The 18,219-nt window shown below is 42.2% G+C and overlaps 1 protein-coding gene across 2 annotated transcripts in view; it reads left to right on the forward strand.

The window, feature by feature from the left end:
* Window positions 1–18,219, forward strand: part of LOC126457950 (sodium-dependent nutrient amino acid transporter 1-like) — a 225,461-nt gene that overhangs the window by 153,017 nt on the left and 54,225 nt on the right. For both annotated transcript variants that reach the window (XM_050094681.1, XM_050094682.1), the window contains exons 5-6: window positions 4,432–4,648; window positions 9,444–9,714. In XM_050094681.1, the coding sequence (XP_049950638.1) occupies window positions 4,432–4,648; window positions 9,444–9,714 (488 nt within the window). The remainder of the gene's footprint in view (window positions 1–4,431; window positions 4,649–9,443; window positions 9,715–18,219) is intronic.

The raw sequence follows: 18,219 nt of genomic DNA on the forward strand, positions 1-18,219 counted from the left end.
CTTATCAAGAGTAGTGTAATAAGAGTACCTCTCTGTCTAAATACAAAGCGGCAGTTGTCCTCAAATGGATACTTAACACAAATAGTGATACAAGAACTCGCAACTCTTTCGTTGACATCCTAACTACAGATTCCATAGTACCTTACATGCAATTTATTCTGTTTTTTTAAAAGAGGAAAAAATTGATAAAATGTTGCAGTTGAATCACGTTGTAATAGATCTTGCAGTACTTGTGCAGGAAAACATGTTCCACCTTCTTGCCAGCTGCTTTGTGTTTCTGCTTCTTTAAACTTCCATAACGTATGAAAAACATTGTATTTTGTCTTTCTCCCATTACCTTAGAAAATTTCCTTAAATACATTTTAGTAAAAGTATTTTACATTTTGTTTAGACATCAATTAACGCAAGCAGATACAGCTCTAAGCGCAAAGCAAATCTTATGTTTCTGTTGCCTTTTGTTATCTATACGAGTACTACGTAATTACTGCAATTGTATGTGGTCTTCGATATCTTGGCTGCTGAATATACAGGGTGTTTCAAAAATGACCGGTATATTTGAAACGGCAATAAAAACTAAACGAGCAGCGATAGAAATACACCGTTTGTTGCAATATGCTTGGGACAACAGTACATTTTCAGGCGGACGAACTTTCGAAATTACAGTAGTTACAATTTTCAACAACAGATGGCGCTGCAAGTGATGTGAAAGATATAGAAGACAACGCAGTCTGTGGGTGCGCCATTCTGTACGTCGTCTTTTTGCTGTAAGCGTGTGCTATTCACAACGTGCAAGTGTGCTTTAGACAACATGGTTTATTCCTTAGAACAGAGGATTTTTCTGGTGTTGGAATTCCACCGCCTAGAACACAGTGTTGTTGCAACAAGACGATGTTTTCAACGGAGGTTTAATGTAACCAAAGGACCGAAAAGCGATACAATAAAGGATCTGTTTGAAAAATTTCAACGGACTGGGAGCGTGACGGATGAACGTGCTGGAAAGGTAGGGCGACCGCGTACGGCAACCACAGAGGGCAACGCGCAGCTAGTGCAGCAGGTGATCCAACAGCGGCCTCGGGTTTCCGTTCGCCGTGTTGCAGCTGCGGTCCAAATGACGCCAACGTCCACGTATCGTCTCATGCGCCAGAGTTTACACCTCTATCCATACAAAATTCAAACGCGGCAACCCCTCAGCGCCGCTACCATTGCTGCACGAGAGACATTCGCTAACGATATAGTGCACAGGATTGATGACGGCGATATGCATGTGGGCAGCATTTGGTTTACTGACGAAGCTTATTTTTACCTGGACGGCTTCGTCAATAAACAGAATTAGCGCATATGGGGAACCGAAAAGCCCCATGCTGCAGTCTCATCGTCCCTGCATCCTCAAAAAGTACTGGTCTGGGCCGCCATGTCTTCCAAAGGAATCATTGGCCCATTTTTCAGATCCGAAACGATTACTGCATCACGCTATCTGGACATTCTTCGTGAATTTGTGGCGGTACAAACTGCCTTAGACGACACTGCGAACACCTCGTGGTTTATGCAAGATGGTGCCCGGCCACATCGCACGGCCGACGTCTTTAATTTCCTGAATGAATATTTCGATGATCGTGTGATTGCTTTGGGCTATCCGAAACATACAGGAGGCGGCGTGGATTGGCCTCCCTATTCGCCAGACATGAACCCCTGTGACTTCTTTCTGTGGGGACACTTGAAAGACCAGGTGTGCCGCCAGAATCCAGAAACAATTGAACAGCTGAAGCAGTACATCTCATCTGCGTGTGAAGCCATTCCGCCAGACACGTTGTCAAAGGTTTCGGGTAATTTCATTCAGAGACTACGCCATATTATTGCTACGCATGGTGGATTTGTGGAAAATATCGTACTATAGAGTTTTCCAGACCGCAGCGCCATCTGTTGTTGAAAATTGTAACTACTGTAATTTCGAAAGTTTGTCTGCCTGAAAATGTACTGTTGTCCCAAGCATATTGCAACAAACGGTGTATTTCTATCGCTGCTCGTTTAGTTTTTATTGCCGTTTCAAATATACCGGTCATTTTTGAAACACCCTGTAATTACGTTTAGTGTAGAATTACGTAATCTGTACCTCCTTTTAATTCTAGTTGAATGGTTTGATCAGCACCGCTTGTCTTATTTTCATGGGATTTCAGTAGTCAGAAAGCAACTGCTGCCCACGTGAGCACTCAGCAGATGCCTTCTTCCGTTGTGCCGTCGTCCACACAAGTTCACTGCGTCCTTCGGTGTCTCATGCCCATCTGGCATCCTTGTCTCCGAACCCTTATTCCTCCTCTGACAGTCGCACGAGTTGTATTTCCTACAGTAAACTTTACAGTTGTCAACAACCGTCTTCTTTAATTGTATGATTGCTGAAGCTGTTCTTTTCTGCAATTTATTAAGATGGCACATTTAGGCCACACCTTTTCCGTTTCTTTGTGTGAGTCCTCTAGATTCTTTTCTAACTTTTATGTGGTCGTAAATTTAATACGTTATAGCTTCTAAGCTCCTCAAACCTGTTAACCCGCCGCGTTACACAATTCCGGTTGGAACATCAGTGAACACTCTAGCCAACATCTCTGCATATTACTCACAACACCCTTGCAAATACCCATTCCCCCACTTTTCTTTTTCTCGTCAGTCATTTCCTTGCGATTTCTAGGGGCACCAATTCCTGCCCCTCCTCTGTAGTAATCTGATGTAGTACATGTGGGGAGAGTTTTTCTTATACAGGGTGTTACTAAAAAGGTACGGCCAAACTTTCAGGAAACATTCCTCACACACAAATAAAGAAAAGATGTTATGTGGACATGTGTGCGGAAACGCTTAATTTCCATGTTAGAGCTCATTTTAGTTTCGTCAGTATGTACTGTACTTCCTCGATTCACCGCCAGTTGGCCCAATTGAAGGAAGGTAATGTTGACTTCGGTGCATGTGTTGACATGCGACTCATTGCGCTACAGTACTAGCATCAAGCACATCTGTACGTAGCATCAACAGGTTAGTGTTCATCACGAACGTGGTTTTGCAGTCAGTGCAATGTTTACAAATGCGGAGTTGGCAGATGCCCATTTGATGTATGGATTAACACGGGGCAATGGCCGTGGCGCGGTACGTTTGTATCGAGACAGATTTCCAGAACGAAGGTGTCCCGACAGGAAGACGTTCGAAGCAATTCATCGGCGTCTTAGGGAGCACGGAACATTCCAGCCTATGACTCGCGACTGGGGAAGACCTAGAATGACGAGGACACCTGCAATGGACGATGCAGTTCTTCGTGCAGTTGACGATATCCCTAATGTCAGCGTCAGAGAAGTTGCTGCCGTACAACGTAACGTTGACCACGTCACTGTATGGAGAGTGCTACGGGAGAACCGGTTGTTTCCGTACCATGTACAGTGTGTGCAGGCACTATCAGCAGCTGATTGGCCTCCACGGGTACACTTCTGCGAATGGTTCATCCAACAATGTGTCAATCCTCATTTCAGTGCAAATGTTCTCTTTACGGATGAGGCTTCATTCCAACGTGATCAAATTGTAAATTTTCACAATCAACATCTGTGGGCTGACGAGAAGCCGCACGCAATTGTGCAATCACGTCATCAACACAGATTTTCTGTGAACGTTTGGGCAGGCATTGTTGGTGATGTCTTGATTAGGCCCCATGTTCTTCCACCTACGCTCAATGGAGCACGTTATCATGGTTTCATACGGGATACTCTACCTGTGCTGCTAGAACATGTGCCTTTTCAAGTTCGACACAACATGTGGTTCATGCACGATGGAGCTCCTGCACATTTCAGTCGAAGTGTTCGTACGCTTTTCAACAACAGATTCGGTGACCGATGGATTGGTAGAGGCGGACCAATTCCATGGCCTCCACGCTCTCCTGACCACAACCCTCTTGACTTTCATTTATGTGGGCATTTGAAAGCTCTTGTCTACGCAACCCCGGTACCAAATGTAGACACTCTTCGTGCTCGTATTGTGGACGGCTGTGATACAATACGCCATTCCCCAGGGCTGCATCAGCACATCAGGGATTCCATGCGACGGAGGGTGGATGCATGTATCCTCGCTAACGGAGGACATTTTGAACATTTCCTGTAACAAAGTGTTTGAAGTCACGCTGGTACGTTCTGTTGCTGTGTGTTTGCATTCCATGATTATTGTGATTTGAAGAGAAGTAATAAAATGAGCTCTAACATGGAAAGTAAGCGTTTCCGGACGCATGTCCACATAACATATTGTCTTTCTTTGTGTGTGAGGAATGTTTCCTGAAAGTTTGGCCGTACCTTTTTGTAACACCCTGTATTTATCACTAGCCACATCAAAAGCTGTTTAGAAGCCCGTAGATACAAGTGACTCAGACAGAGGAGATCTCTGACGCGCGCTGCCGGCTGTGCCCCGCAGGTCTGGGATTCGGCCAGTTCCTGGCGACGGCTCTGCTGCTGACGTACTACTGCGCCATCATGGCGCTCACCGTCTACTTCTTTGTGGCGTCGTTCCACGCGGAGCTGCCGTGGGCCCACTGTTACCCCGAGCTGGGCGAGCTCTGCTTCGACTCCGCCGGCCCGCACGACAACGCCACCAACACCACGGGGCGCCTCAGCTCCTCCACACTCTACCTGTACGTATTGCCCTTCCAGAAAGTCAAGCTTTTCTTATCATGATCTACAACTCTTCATAATATTTAACATTGTTCCGTGCTTTATCATGTAACGTTCTACATTTGTGCGGTATTTTAGAGCTAAAACAACTTGGAATAATGGCGTTTTGCTATTCTACTTCTTGTAGGGTAGAACGTGTTTTCGGATGCCCAGAAATGTTTCCGATTCGATTACTACGTTCTAAACTACAAGGACCGATCAAGTCCTCTTTTTCAGATTTTACCAGTTCAGCTCGAGGAAGCGATCACGTCTGTGACCACTTTTAAAGAGAGATGGGGCCCCTCCACGCCCGCACCAACGTGGTGACCAAACCAAAAGTTCTACTGTCACCTCCGTCAACATGTTAGTTATCTAATAGGTGGATCACAGGATGCTGGGCTGTGATGTTAACCGTGCGTCTGGGTAAGACTACGCATTAACACGGTGCATCAGGTGATAGACAGTGGACGAAACGCGAATCAGGGTAGCAATTTGAAGAGCAGAGGGAAAAAAGTGCCAAGGCTCGTGCCGTGGGAAAAAAACCTCTGCGACAGTGGGATGGGTAGTAAGAGCAGTAGTGGCTTACTAGCTGCGATAGTTCATGCAAGGTTGGGTTTGTTAGTACGGGTATCACGCATCATTACCGTGGCAGGCGATGACGATGTATTCGAGTTTCCTGCAGCTGCTGCATACCTGGAACAATCAGGATCGTTATATGTTAGTGGGAGATCGGCCACAGATCATCTCATTATGTGTGTGTGTGGGGGGGGGGGGGGGGGGGGGTGGAGCTTGTCTGCATGTGATGTACGGTACGGCTTCCCTGCGTGATGCCAGTTATTCGGTAAGTGTGATCCAACTGGATATTCAGTAATGGTGGCTGATTAACAGGGGCTCACCTGTACCGTTGTGTTTGCGTGGACTTGGCCACAGATGTTAGGTCCTTACAAGTATGTCTTTTGCTCTTTTATGTTTCCATCCATGGTTGTGGTCGTAGTTCCCCAGATTCAGAATAAACGGGTTCTGCGAATGTCTGGAGTTTCTGTATAGTCTTGTGGTGAGTTTGTGGATTACCTCAGTGAGAGTCTCAAGTCGGTATTCCCGGTGAAGGTCCGCGATGCGTGTGTATCGTGGAGCATTGCTTATGATTTTGAGTACTTTGTTTTGTATGATCTGCAGACAGCGCAGGCGTGTGGGCGCAGCGTATCCCCAGACATGGGCTGCGTACGTCATCAGGGGTCGAATAAGTGTCATGTGCATGGACCTCGATACCCTTCTGTATCCGTGACCACTGACACAAAACCTGATGAAGGTGACTGGAAGGTCTGCGAAACTCGGCCCAGACACCTAAAACCCTACAGTCTATGAATCAAGTAAAAAAAAAAAAAAACTCGTTACATGTACTGCGACCTACATTCGAAATCTGAAAACTTTTTTGCCATGAAGCTTTGACTTTTTTAAATAAATCTTTATTGTTTCACTTCCAAACGTCACTCGCTTTGCAATCTGTTCATACTGAAAGACTTAATAATATCTGTTCAGTTTGTCCAGGTTCATAGAGCCTTGGAACAGCAGACGTTGAGCTGCTACTTTGTGCAAATATCACTGAATGCGTAAAATTCCTCCAATAGTTGAGGACGTTGGGTGCAAGTGGTGCTTTGAGATGAAGAGGTTGATGGAGGAGAGGGGGTCGTGGCGGGCAGCATCAAATCAATCAGAGGAATGTAGACCACACCCCTCCCACAACCCCCCCCCCCCTCCCTGCAAAATAATTGAAACTTAATCTGTAAATGAATATCAATTTGATAGGGAAGTGTCACTTGTTCTTTTTATAATTGTGCCTTATGTCGGTGTCAACCCCGTTCTTTCAACAGTCTTCACTGATGCCTTACTCCTTAGCAGTGTTGCTCATGCCTTACTCCTTAGCAGTGTTGCTCAAAAGCCAATTTTCATTTTATTTTCCAAAATAAAGGCAAGCGAATACCTTCAGACCAGTATCCAAACAGAATTCTGAAAGAAATAAAGGAAATAGTTTTAATAAAGACTAGACATCTACATTACTTAGTACAGAGTAAAATTATGATGCTCTATATTTCTGTGGGTTAAATATAGACTGTGTGGTAATTCGTATTCCCCTCACCAAGTACGTATGATTTAAACTTCAAAATTTTTGTATCTGTATCAAATGGTAACAATGGTCGTTAAAGCCCAATATGAAACCGGCATTATTACTGCAGTAGACTTTATCTCTGACAAAGTATATTTAACGATAAATTGTCAAGAATTTAATCAGAAATTTTGCCACATAGAACGCAGTGTTTGCTGAGTGCAACGCGAAGGAAATGGCAAAAAAATGTGTGTGAAATCTTATGGGACTTAACTGCTAAGGTCATCAGTCCCTAATCTTACACACTACTTAACCTAAATTATCCTAAGGACAAACACACACACCCATGCCCGAGGGAGGACTTGAACCTCCGCCGGGACCTGGAAATGGCAGATCCATGTCTACATCGTAGACAAAACACAAGATGAGTCAAGGTTGAAGACGACTGAAAAACATCGTGCGATTGAGAAACGTTGTGCATCGAAAATACAAAGTGTGCTGTACTTTCCAAAATACCAAGCTATTATTAGTATACTCCAATAAGCTGTAAGAGCACTATGTGAAAATGTCGATTGAAATAATTAATTACTATCAAAAATAAAAATATTTATTTTATCCATAGACATTATGTACCACAAAACCACTAATTTTTTTGCTGTAATTTCTTGAAACTTTTTAATGTAGAACATATACACTGAAGAGCCAAAGAAACTGGTACAGGCATGCGTATTCAAGTACAGAGATATGAAAACAGGCAGAATACAGCGCTGCGATCGGCAACGCCTACGTACGACAAGTGTCTAGCGCAGTTGTTAGATCGGTTACTGCTGCTACAATGGCAGGTTATCAAGATTTAAGTGTGTCTGAACGTGGTGTTATAGTCGGCGCACGAGCGGTGGGACACAGCATCTCCGAGGTAGCGATGAAGTGGGGATTTTTCCGTACGACCATTTCACGACTGTACCATGAATATCAGGAATCCGCTAAAACATCAAATCTCCGACATTGCTGCGACCGGAAATAGATCCTGCAAGAACGGGACTAACGATGACTGAAGAGAATCGTTCAACGTGACGGAAGTACAACGCTTCCGCAAATTGCTGCAGATTTCAACGCTGGGCCATCAACAAGTGTTAGCGTGTGAAGCATTCGACAAAACTTCATCGATATGGGCTTTCGGAGCCGAAGACCCAGTCGTGTACCCTTGATGACTGCACGACAACTGCACGACACAAAGCTTTACGCCTCATCTGGGGCCCTCTACACCTATGTTAGACCGCTGATGACTGGAAACATGTTGCCTGGGGACGAGTTCTGTTTCAAAGTGCATCGAGCGGATGGATGTGTACGGGTATGGAGACAGCCTCATGAATCCATGGACCCTGCATGTCAGTAGGGGACTGTTCAACCTGGTGGAGGCTCTGTAATGATGTGGGGCGTGTGCAGATGGAGTGATATGGGGACCCTGATACGTCTAGATACGACTCTGACAGATGACCCCTACTTAAGCATCCTCTCTGATTGCCTGCATCCATTCATGTCCACTGTGCATTCCGATGGACTTGGGCAATTCCAGCAGGACAATGCGACACCCCACACGTCCAGAATTGCTAGATAGTAGCTCCATGAGCACTCTTCTGAGTTTAAAAACTTCATCTGGCTCCAAACCCCCCCAGATATGATCATTATTGAGCAAATCTCGGATGCCTTGCAACTTGCTGTTCAGAAGAGGTCTCCACAACGTCGTACTCTTACGGATTTATTGACAGCCCTGGATAATTCATGGCGTCAGTTCCCTCCGGTACTACTTCAGACATTAGTCGAGTCCATGCCACGTCGTGTTGCGGCATTTCTGCGTGCACACGGGGGTCCTACACGATATTATGCAGGTGAACCAGTTTCTCTGGCTCGTTAGTGTACATCAGCCAGTAAACAATGGAGTAAATATTTCGCGAGCACAGTATCCAGTTTAGAAAACAAAGATGATCCACTTAAAAAATGCGAAGGAATTCAAGCAGTGTTCACATTTTCAGTCCCTATTCTAAATTACTGAAAAAACCTCAGTTCTATAGAAAAAAGACCGAACAGAAAGAAAAATCTGCACTAAAAATCGTAATTTTCTTGCTTTAACTATTTGGGGAATTACAAGCGCTGAAATCAGCTTTAGACGAATTAAATGATTTTTTATAGACAAACGTTGAAACAGGAGTGCAGCTCAGGCCGACGAATACAATATTCATGGGTCATTCCTTGCCGTGATTGTTCTCTTCATTTCGTATCACATACATGCTGCTTGTACAGTGTCAGAATTTAACAAGCAACAGTGTAAGTACTGAAACTTCTTGGCAGATTAACACTATTCACTGGACTGGAACTCGACACTGAAACCTTTGTCTTAACAGTCAATGCTCTTACCGGCTGAGGTAAGTAAGCACGACTCACGACCCACTCTCACAGCTGTGTCTCGCCAGTACCTTCCTCCCGGCCCAGCACACAGTTTTAATCTACGAGCAAGTTTGCAATCAGCGTACTCTACGCTGCACACTGAAAACTTCTTCTTAGGTGAAATTGTAGTGTATTATAGCCAAAGAAAAATAAGCAGTTATGCATAGAATATAGCGACGAAAGAATCTTCTTGATCACGACTAGTGGCACGCCACCCCGTATTGCAGGCAGCGGCTGCTGAACGAGGTGCCGACGCTGGACGAGGGCATCGGCGCGCCCGACTGGCGGCTGACGCTGTGCCTGCTCTTCTCGTGGGTGGTCGTCTTCCTGGTGGTGGTGCGCGGCGTCAAGAGCTCGGGCAAGGCGGCCTACTTCCTGGCGCTCTTCCCCTACGTAGTGCTCTTCGCCCTCCTCATCCGCGGCGTCACACTACCGGGCGCCGGCGAGGGCATCCTCTACTTCATCAGGCCGCAGTGGGAACTGCTTCTCACTGCAGAGGTGAGATTGGGACGCTTATTCTGGCCATCACTTATTTAGATGTCTATTTAGACAGCTCAAGGTCCCAAGAGAGATACCAGGGTCCAACAAAGTAATATGAACGACAAAAACAAGATGAACGGCCACACTTGATCAATACAACAGCATCTTCCTGGTTGTTATTGTATACAGGGTGGTCCATTGATCGTGACCGGGCCAAATATCTCACGAAATAAGCGTCAAACGAAAAATTACAAACAACGAAACTTGTCGAGCTTGAAGGAGGAAACCAGATGGCGCTATGGTTGGCCCCCTAGATGGCGCTTCGAAAGGTCAAACGGATATCAACTGCTTTTTTTAAAAATAGGAACCCCTATTTTTTATTGCATGTTCGTATAGTACGTAAAGAAATATGAATGTTTTAGTTGGACCACTTTTTTCGCTTTGTGATAGATGGCGCTGTAATAGTCACAAACATATGGCTCACAATTTTAGACGAACAGTTGGTAACAAGTAGGTTTTTTAAATTAAAATACAGAACGTAGGTACGTTTGAACATTCGGTTGTTCCAATATCATACATGTACCTTTGTGAACTTATCATTTCTGAGAACGCATGCTGTTACAGCGTGATTACCTGTAAATACCACATTAATCCAATAAATGCTCAAAATGATGTCCTTCAACTTCAATGCATTTGGCAATATCTGTAACGACATTCCTCTCAACAGCGAGTAGTTCGCCTTCCGTAATGTTCACACATGCATTGACAATGCGCTGACGCATGTTGTCAGGCGTTGTCGGTGGATCACGATAGCAAATATCCTTTAACTTTCCCCACAGAAAGAAATCTGGGGACGTCAGATCCGGTGAACGTGCGGGCCATGGTATGGTGCTTCGACGACCAATCCACCTGTCATGAAATATGCTGTTCAATACCGCTTCAACCGCACGCGAGCTATGTGCCGGACATCCATCATGTTGGAAGTACATCGCCATGCTGTCATGCAGTGAAGCATCTTGTAGAAACATTGGTAGAACATTACGTAGGAAATTAGCATACATTACACCATTTAGATTGTCATCGATAAAATGGGGGCCAGTTATCCTTCCTCCCATAATGCCGCAACATACATTAACCCGACAAGGTCGCTGATGATCCACTTGTCGCAGCCATCGTGGATTTTCCGTTGCCCAATAGTGCATATTATGCCGGTTTACGTTAGCGCTGTTGGTGAATTACGCTTCGTCGCTAAATAGAACGCGTGCAAAAAATGTGTCATCCTCCCGTAATTTCTCTTGTGCCCAGTGGTAGAACTGTGAGCGACGTTCAAAGTCGTCGCCATGCAATTCCTAGTGCACAGCAATATGGTACGGATGCAATCGATGTTGATGTAGCATTCTCAACACCGACGTTTTTGAGATACCCGATTCTCGCTCAATTTGTCTGCTACTGATGTGCGGATTAGCCGCGACAGCAACTAAAACACCTACTTCGGCATCATCATTTGTTGCAGGTCGTGGCTGACGTTTCTCATGTGGCTGAACACTTCCTGTTTCCTTAAATAACGTAATTATCCGGCGAACGGTCCGGACACTTGGATGATGTCGTCCAGGATGCCGAGCAGGATACATAGCACACGCCCGTTTGGCATTTTGATCACAATAGCCATACATCAATAAGATATCGACCTTTTCCGCAAATGGTAAACGGATCGTTTTAACACGGGTAATGTATCACGAAGCAAATACCGTCCGCACTTGCGGAATGTTACGTGATACCACGTACTTAAATACGTTTGTGACTATTACAGCGCCATCTATCACAAAGCGAAAAAAGTGGTCCAACTAAAACATTCATATTTATTTATGTACTACACGAATATGTAATAAAAAATGGGGGCTCCTATTTTTAAAAAACGCAGTCGATATCCGTTTGACCTACGGCAGCGCCATCTAGCGGGCCAACCAAAGCGTCATCTGATTTCCCCCTTCAAGCTAGACGAGTTTCATTCTTTGTAGTTTTTTCGTTTGACGCTTATATCGTGAGATATTTGGCCCCGTCACTATCAGTGGACCACCCTGTATATTAGGTTCGTGCGTAAGTTCGTAGCGTTTTGCATAAGTTCAATAAACACAAGAGGTTCACATAACAGAGACTTTAGTCATCAATAATATATTTTCCTTCGCTATTAACAACAAGCTTCCAATTAGCACTGGCAGCCTTTTCGATTCTGCGACTGTTAAAATTATATGATTTTGAAACGGAGAACTCGACGAGTCATGTTGGGAGCGCATTTTCATTCGGAAAGGAAGTTCTTTGAAGATTGTTTGAGAGAGAGCGGAAAGAGTGAAAATTTGAGGCGCAAGATCAGGTGAATGGGGTGGGTGTGAGGCGACTTTCCAACTCAACTCCTGCACAGTGTTTTCTGTCAGTATAGCAGAGTGCAGGCAGATCTTATCGTGGCGTAGCATCACTTCAAGTAATCTTCCTGGTCGTTGGTCTCCGACTGCGTTTGCAAAACGTCTCAGTTGTTAATGTAAATGTCAGCTGTGATGGTTACACCTCGGGGACGCAATTCGTAGTACACTACACCGTCAGTGTTCCACCAGATGCATATCATTATCTTTTGTAGATGCGTGCAGATCTTTGCACGGGGAGTTTCTGCTTTGTTTAGGTTCAACCATTCCTTTCTTACAAGATAGGGATGGTCGATGCTGTTCACAAGCCAATTGATGGCGAGGAAGCAGAGATGCACGTTTGGCCACCCACTGATGTTTTTTTTTTTTTTTTATTTTGGCTTGGAGCACGCGGTATCCATACTCCCATTTTTGAACCTCTCCCATTGCATTCAAATATCGCACAATGGTGGAATGATGACCGTTCACCATATTTGTCAGTTCTCGAGTACACTGACGTGGACTTTGTGTATTAATGCATTTAAACGATCTTCATCAAATCCTGAAAGTCTTCTTGAACATGGAGAATCACTAATTTCAAAACGATCATCCTTGAAACAAGAAAACTACTTTCTTGCCGTGCTCTGTTCAGTGGCATCATACCCCTACACGGTGCAAATGTTTCTGGCTGCCTCCGCTGCTGTCGTCCCTCTATTTAATTCAGTGCAAGAATACGTTGAAAACGTTCCTATATCTCAACTTGGCACTCCATTTTCTAACGTTCAGAGCTGCAGTCACTATCTGCAAATGGCAAAACGACAATCTGTAAACTCTAATATCAACAGTGAATACAAATAAAAAATGACACTCGATAAAGAATCCATAGCAACCGGAATACCAACAGGCAAAACAAAAACGCCACGAATTAAAAACTCAATCTAATAAATCATGAATGAATATCAGCGAGATATTATACCATTGCAGGCTTGCTGAAGCAGCGTATTTAGTTTCACATACTGTAACAACCACCTTTCCGTTCAGGTTGACCATGACTTTCGAATCTCCACTGTCAATAACAGACTCTCAAAATGCTACACACTCCGACTGATACATTTCACCAAAACAATTCAATACTAAAGCCTCTGTGGAGCCTGTATGCTACTAACCTCACATCTCTTTTTAACAACAAGTGACAGAACACACACGTGTACACACACACTCACATAAAAACTGTTACAAATGTGAAATTATAATGACATTCACATAATTAATTGACAAACAAGTTATTTCTCTGGTTTCGATACAATTGCTGTATGTCAATATATTTTGCACATCTTTAATGTAAATAACTATAAACGTAAAAATAAAAGCAAACTGTTGTCATTTAATGAGCGACCTACACATAACAGGTTAATCAGAATTATACTTGTACCATGAACTGTCTATTGGTTGTGTTTCAATGAATACGGATTTTCTTGAGCAAAGTTACAGATGTGTAAAATTGTTATGAATTATCGAAATAACTGAATCACTTTGACGAAAAATTAAAGGTCAGAAGAAAGCGGCAGTCTGAAGAATCTATTGTGAGATTTCTTTTGTACCATGTTGTGGGATCGTGTCAGTCAAACTCGGTTCTTGTACGTGGACCTCAGCAGTAGTGATAAAATGTTTATACAAAATAATTAAAAATTACCTCATTTTCTGCTAATGAAGTAGAAAATGACATTCTATTTAACACTTCGTAATCACACTGTTGAAACACTGTCAGTTTCAACAGTGTGAGTGCAACATTTAACCGTAAGAAAACTCTGTGGTGAAGTGAAATAAAATATATTCAGCCTAACAGTTATTTTTTTGGTTAGCTGGCTCTAATCTCTGACTTTTGTATTTATCTACTTTTAGTTAATGTCCACACATTAAGTTCTGTTGTGAGATAACACAGAGTAGGAAATGGAGAACATGGAATTAGATAGATAGGGCAACAAATGCTATGTTGTGTGGGGTACACAGTCTTTGTATTTCAAAGCTTCAGGGAAATGGAAATAGCAGAAGAAAGAAGATGTGAAAGAAATTAATCATAAGAAGAGCTCCACAACACCCGAAGTTATAGTGACAGAAGGAGGTCACAGTGAAGGAAGAGGTCTGAAGAGCATTAATCAGACATGAAGGAAATGTAAGAGCAAAAGTCACTGATGAAAAGAGAGATGCAGAGGATGAACGCATCAGTCAACAGTATGGTGAAGATGAAAATGTAAAGATAGAAGGATGGTGGGAGGAAGACCATGAGTTTTAGGAGGAGAAAAGCTCAAGGGCGAGTGACAGATGCAGTGGATTATCAAGAAAGGAAGGAGGGCAAGAATAATGAGAAGGAAAGGATGCAAATGATGAAAGAGGAGAAGACATTAGTAAAGAGGAAGAAGAGTCAAACGGCAAAGGAGGAGAAGAGAAAACAGAGTGAGAGGCAGAGGAAGACAGAAGGGAGAGGGAAGGTAAAGGTGACAAAAATGATGAAAACAGCAAGAGAGGCACAGTAGTTTAAAATGTGCAGAAGAAGAAGAAGAAGAAGAAGAAGAATTTGAAGTAATGGTAGATTTAATAGAGAACTGGATAGGTTGGAAGGAGTGAGGAATTTTCAGCCTATCATGAAATGAGTCAATAGAAAAAAAACTTGACATATTTTGTAATACAATCACATGTATGTATGTATGTACAATCAGATGTATTACAAAATGTTAATGATGAAGAAGAGAAAGGAGTTTATGGAGCCAGTCATAATTCAGACGAAGTACCAGTACGGGTATCAAAACCAACAATCAAGAAACTACTAATGTGCATGCATAAAGAAATAGAAGAATGTTTATTAAAACAGGATGAAAAGAGGAGGAAAATTATACTTTTCAGCCTTTAATAGAGATGAAATTAAATGGAATAGAGAGAACAGCTCTTATAGACACTGGCAATACAGACAGCCATCTCAGAAGTGTTGTATCAGCACATCATTAAAAGCAGTAAAATAGTGACAATGCCCATATCTAAAGTCACAATTAAAAGTGCCACTGCTTACTAAACAAATCTATATATCTATCAGTTTAGAAGATTTTGAAGTAGACGAAGACATTTTAGTAGGGCCTAAATTTAATGTATATGTTGTACTAGGAATCAATATGGTAAGCAACTATGAAGCTAGAATAGATTTTGGATGGAGATATGTTTAGTTTTCAAGAAATGGCAGGATAGAAAGAATGCCATTTTTTAAGTAATATTGAATGAAGAGGCTTGAATGTGACAAATAAAATACAGAGAATGTTAACAGAATGATTTTGCAGTGTATGCAGCCTGTCACAAAAACAGGACAGCAACAGGCAACAAGAAAATAGAGGAGGAGATAATGGAAAAAGTGCATAGCACTGAAAATACTACCATCAAGCAAAGGAAGTCATTGATGGAGTTATTAATGAAATATTAGCAAATCTTTTCTCATGAGCCCAGAATGTACATAATTATGAATACAAGCTTAAAGCAAAACCATATCCAATGCCTTCAGCCAAAATAACTGTTTTAGAAGAAGAACTTAGTAAAGCAGATCAGTGGGAGGTGGTTGATTGAGCTAATATGACCTACAAGAATCCTTTGGTTGTCACAGATAAACAGGATGGATCAACATGAGCAGTTTTGTATGTGAGACACCTCAATAAAATTATGGTAATGGAATGTGACAGACCAGAGAATATGTCATAAATCGTGCAAAAATTTAAAGAGGATCAGTACATGTCCAGCTGCAACTTAATATACGTTTCTTTGCACTGGCAAAAGAAAGTCAAAGGTACATGGCATTTCTCTTCAGTTGAAACTGTTATCACTATAAGGTTGTGTGCGTGTCAGCATTTATAAGAACATTGGGCAAAGTCTTGGGAACTCAACTAAACTCAAAACTAAATATTTATGTAGGTGGCCTGTTGATACCTACTGACAATGGGAGGAATAGTTCAGTGCACTAGTTAGGGATGGAATGACTGAAAACTGTGCACTTTGAATTTTAAAAGAAAGAATCAAACTTTTAGGTTGCTGTATATCACAGAAATGAATTGAGGCAGACCCAAAGAAGATAGAAGCAATTGAGGAAGCATCTCCTTCAAAGGATAATTAGCAAGTTACAGTTTGGAATGTGGGAATTCTATCATAAAAATTCATTACTGATCAAGTGCTGAATGATCAAAACTTAATGGCACTATGTAAGAGGAACAGCACCTATATATGGATACCTGAATAGCAGCAAGTGTTTGAGTTAATCGAAAAAATGCCAGCCAATGCTCAAATATTGAACAACAGTGATCTAAGTATCCATTTTGTCTTGCTTTGGACAATAATAAGCAAGGAATAGGAAGCCATATGTTTCAAGAAATAGAAAAGAAGGGACCAAAGCAACAAGAGAGATTAGGTGAAAAAATGGTTTATTAAGAGAATTTGCTTAGAAGGATGACTTTTGCAGTGTGTTTTATTAGTTTGCTCTATTTGCCAACATAGCTATGGTTATCTGTGAGAATGAAAGGGATGCAGTCACATTAGAACTTGCAGAGCAGTTATAACCGTCAACCTGATCTGCACACTAGAGACTGTTGAGAATGCGGGATGTCAGTGCTGAAAGCAAGTGGAGTGATTTGTCTACCAAAAGAGAGTGCTACAAGTCGTGGATAAGTGTTGATAAATGTAGAAGTGTGGTTTACGAGTCACAAGCTATGATAAGCCAGTTTTAACAACTGAAGCTTGGCTGTGTCACAGACTTTTTGTAAACATTAGAGATGATGGTGTACTGAAAGGAACATGGTGTACTAGAATTATGAACTGATATGAATGAATGAGAGTGTTAAGGAGGTGAGACTTAATTCAGTTTCATTAATTTTTTGAAACATATGAATCTGATTGTAATTGATTCTTGTAACTGTAGAAAATTCTAACAAGAATGATTGCATCTTATTAGAATTTTGGTTGCATGGTATAAGATATATTTTTTCTGTCACAAATGATTTGTGTGTATTTTCAGCCATTAACCATATGTGTACTGATAATTGTACGTATTTATAATCATTGATGTTCTATTTCAGTGTAAATAAAATTTAATGTGTTCTGTAAATATGTTATTATGTTACATGTAACTTTGAGCTATCTAATTTACATGTAAAATATAGTGCTTTTGTCCAGTAGGCAAAACTCTATCCTGGCAAAATTTTGTTGAGGAGTAAGTGACTATTTAAATAAGTTAGTTGATGCTGGATCACAGAGATGTCATGATAGATGGATGAGGGCATGTTTTTTGATTATAGAAAACAGTGGTAATTTCAGGGAAAGGGGGCAGTTTTTCTGTGGTGAAAATCAGAAGGTTTTATATAGAGGGGAGAAATATAATAGTGAACAAAAGGAAGCAGTTTGATTACAAAGAAATGATAGGAACACAGAAGTTACCAGGAAGCAGTCATTGAAGCACTGTTGAGTGAAACAAATGGTTCAGATGGCTCTAAGCACTATGGGACTCAATATCTGAAGTCATCAGTCCCTTAGACTTAGAACTACTTAAACCTAACTTACCTGAGGACAACACACACATCCATGCCCGAGGCAGGATTCGAAACTGTGACCGTAGCAACAGTGCAGTTCCGGACTGAAGCGCCTAGAACCGCTCGGCCACAGCGGCCGGCAAAGAGTGAAACACCAAGTTTCGAGGAGAGACGTGTTTTTTGAGATTTCCCACAAAAAAGGGGAGATGCAAGAGGGAAGACTACAAGAAAGAACATAGCAAGTAACAGGATTCAAGACAGCGAACTTTGGATAAATATAGAAGAACAGCCAAATTAAGACATTAGGAAGCGTAAGAAAGAACGAATGGTCACCACAAAATGTGAGTATACTGTGACTTCACCAAGACAATATAGTGAATGGCTGCTAGCTTTATTTTGGTTGTGGAGACACTGTGAACTAAAGCGGTAATTCAAATGGTGCTATGAAAAGCGGCAGTTTAGCAATTTCTATTACTGTATTTCGAAAATTAGGACTGTGAACAGACCTATCTGTTGTAGAACCAGTTATTGCGAAGTGCAAGGTACTGGTATCTGAAAAGTGAGAATTTGTAATA

This window comes from Schistocerca serialis, chromosome 2 (assembly GCF_023864345.2).
Source record: "Schistocerca serialis cubense isolate TAMUIC-IGC-003099 chromosome 2, iqSchSeri2.2, whole genome shotgun sequence".
NCBI classification, from domain to species: Eukaryota; Metazoa; Arthropoda; class Insecta; order Orthoptera; family Acrididae; genus Schistocerca; species Schistocerca serialis.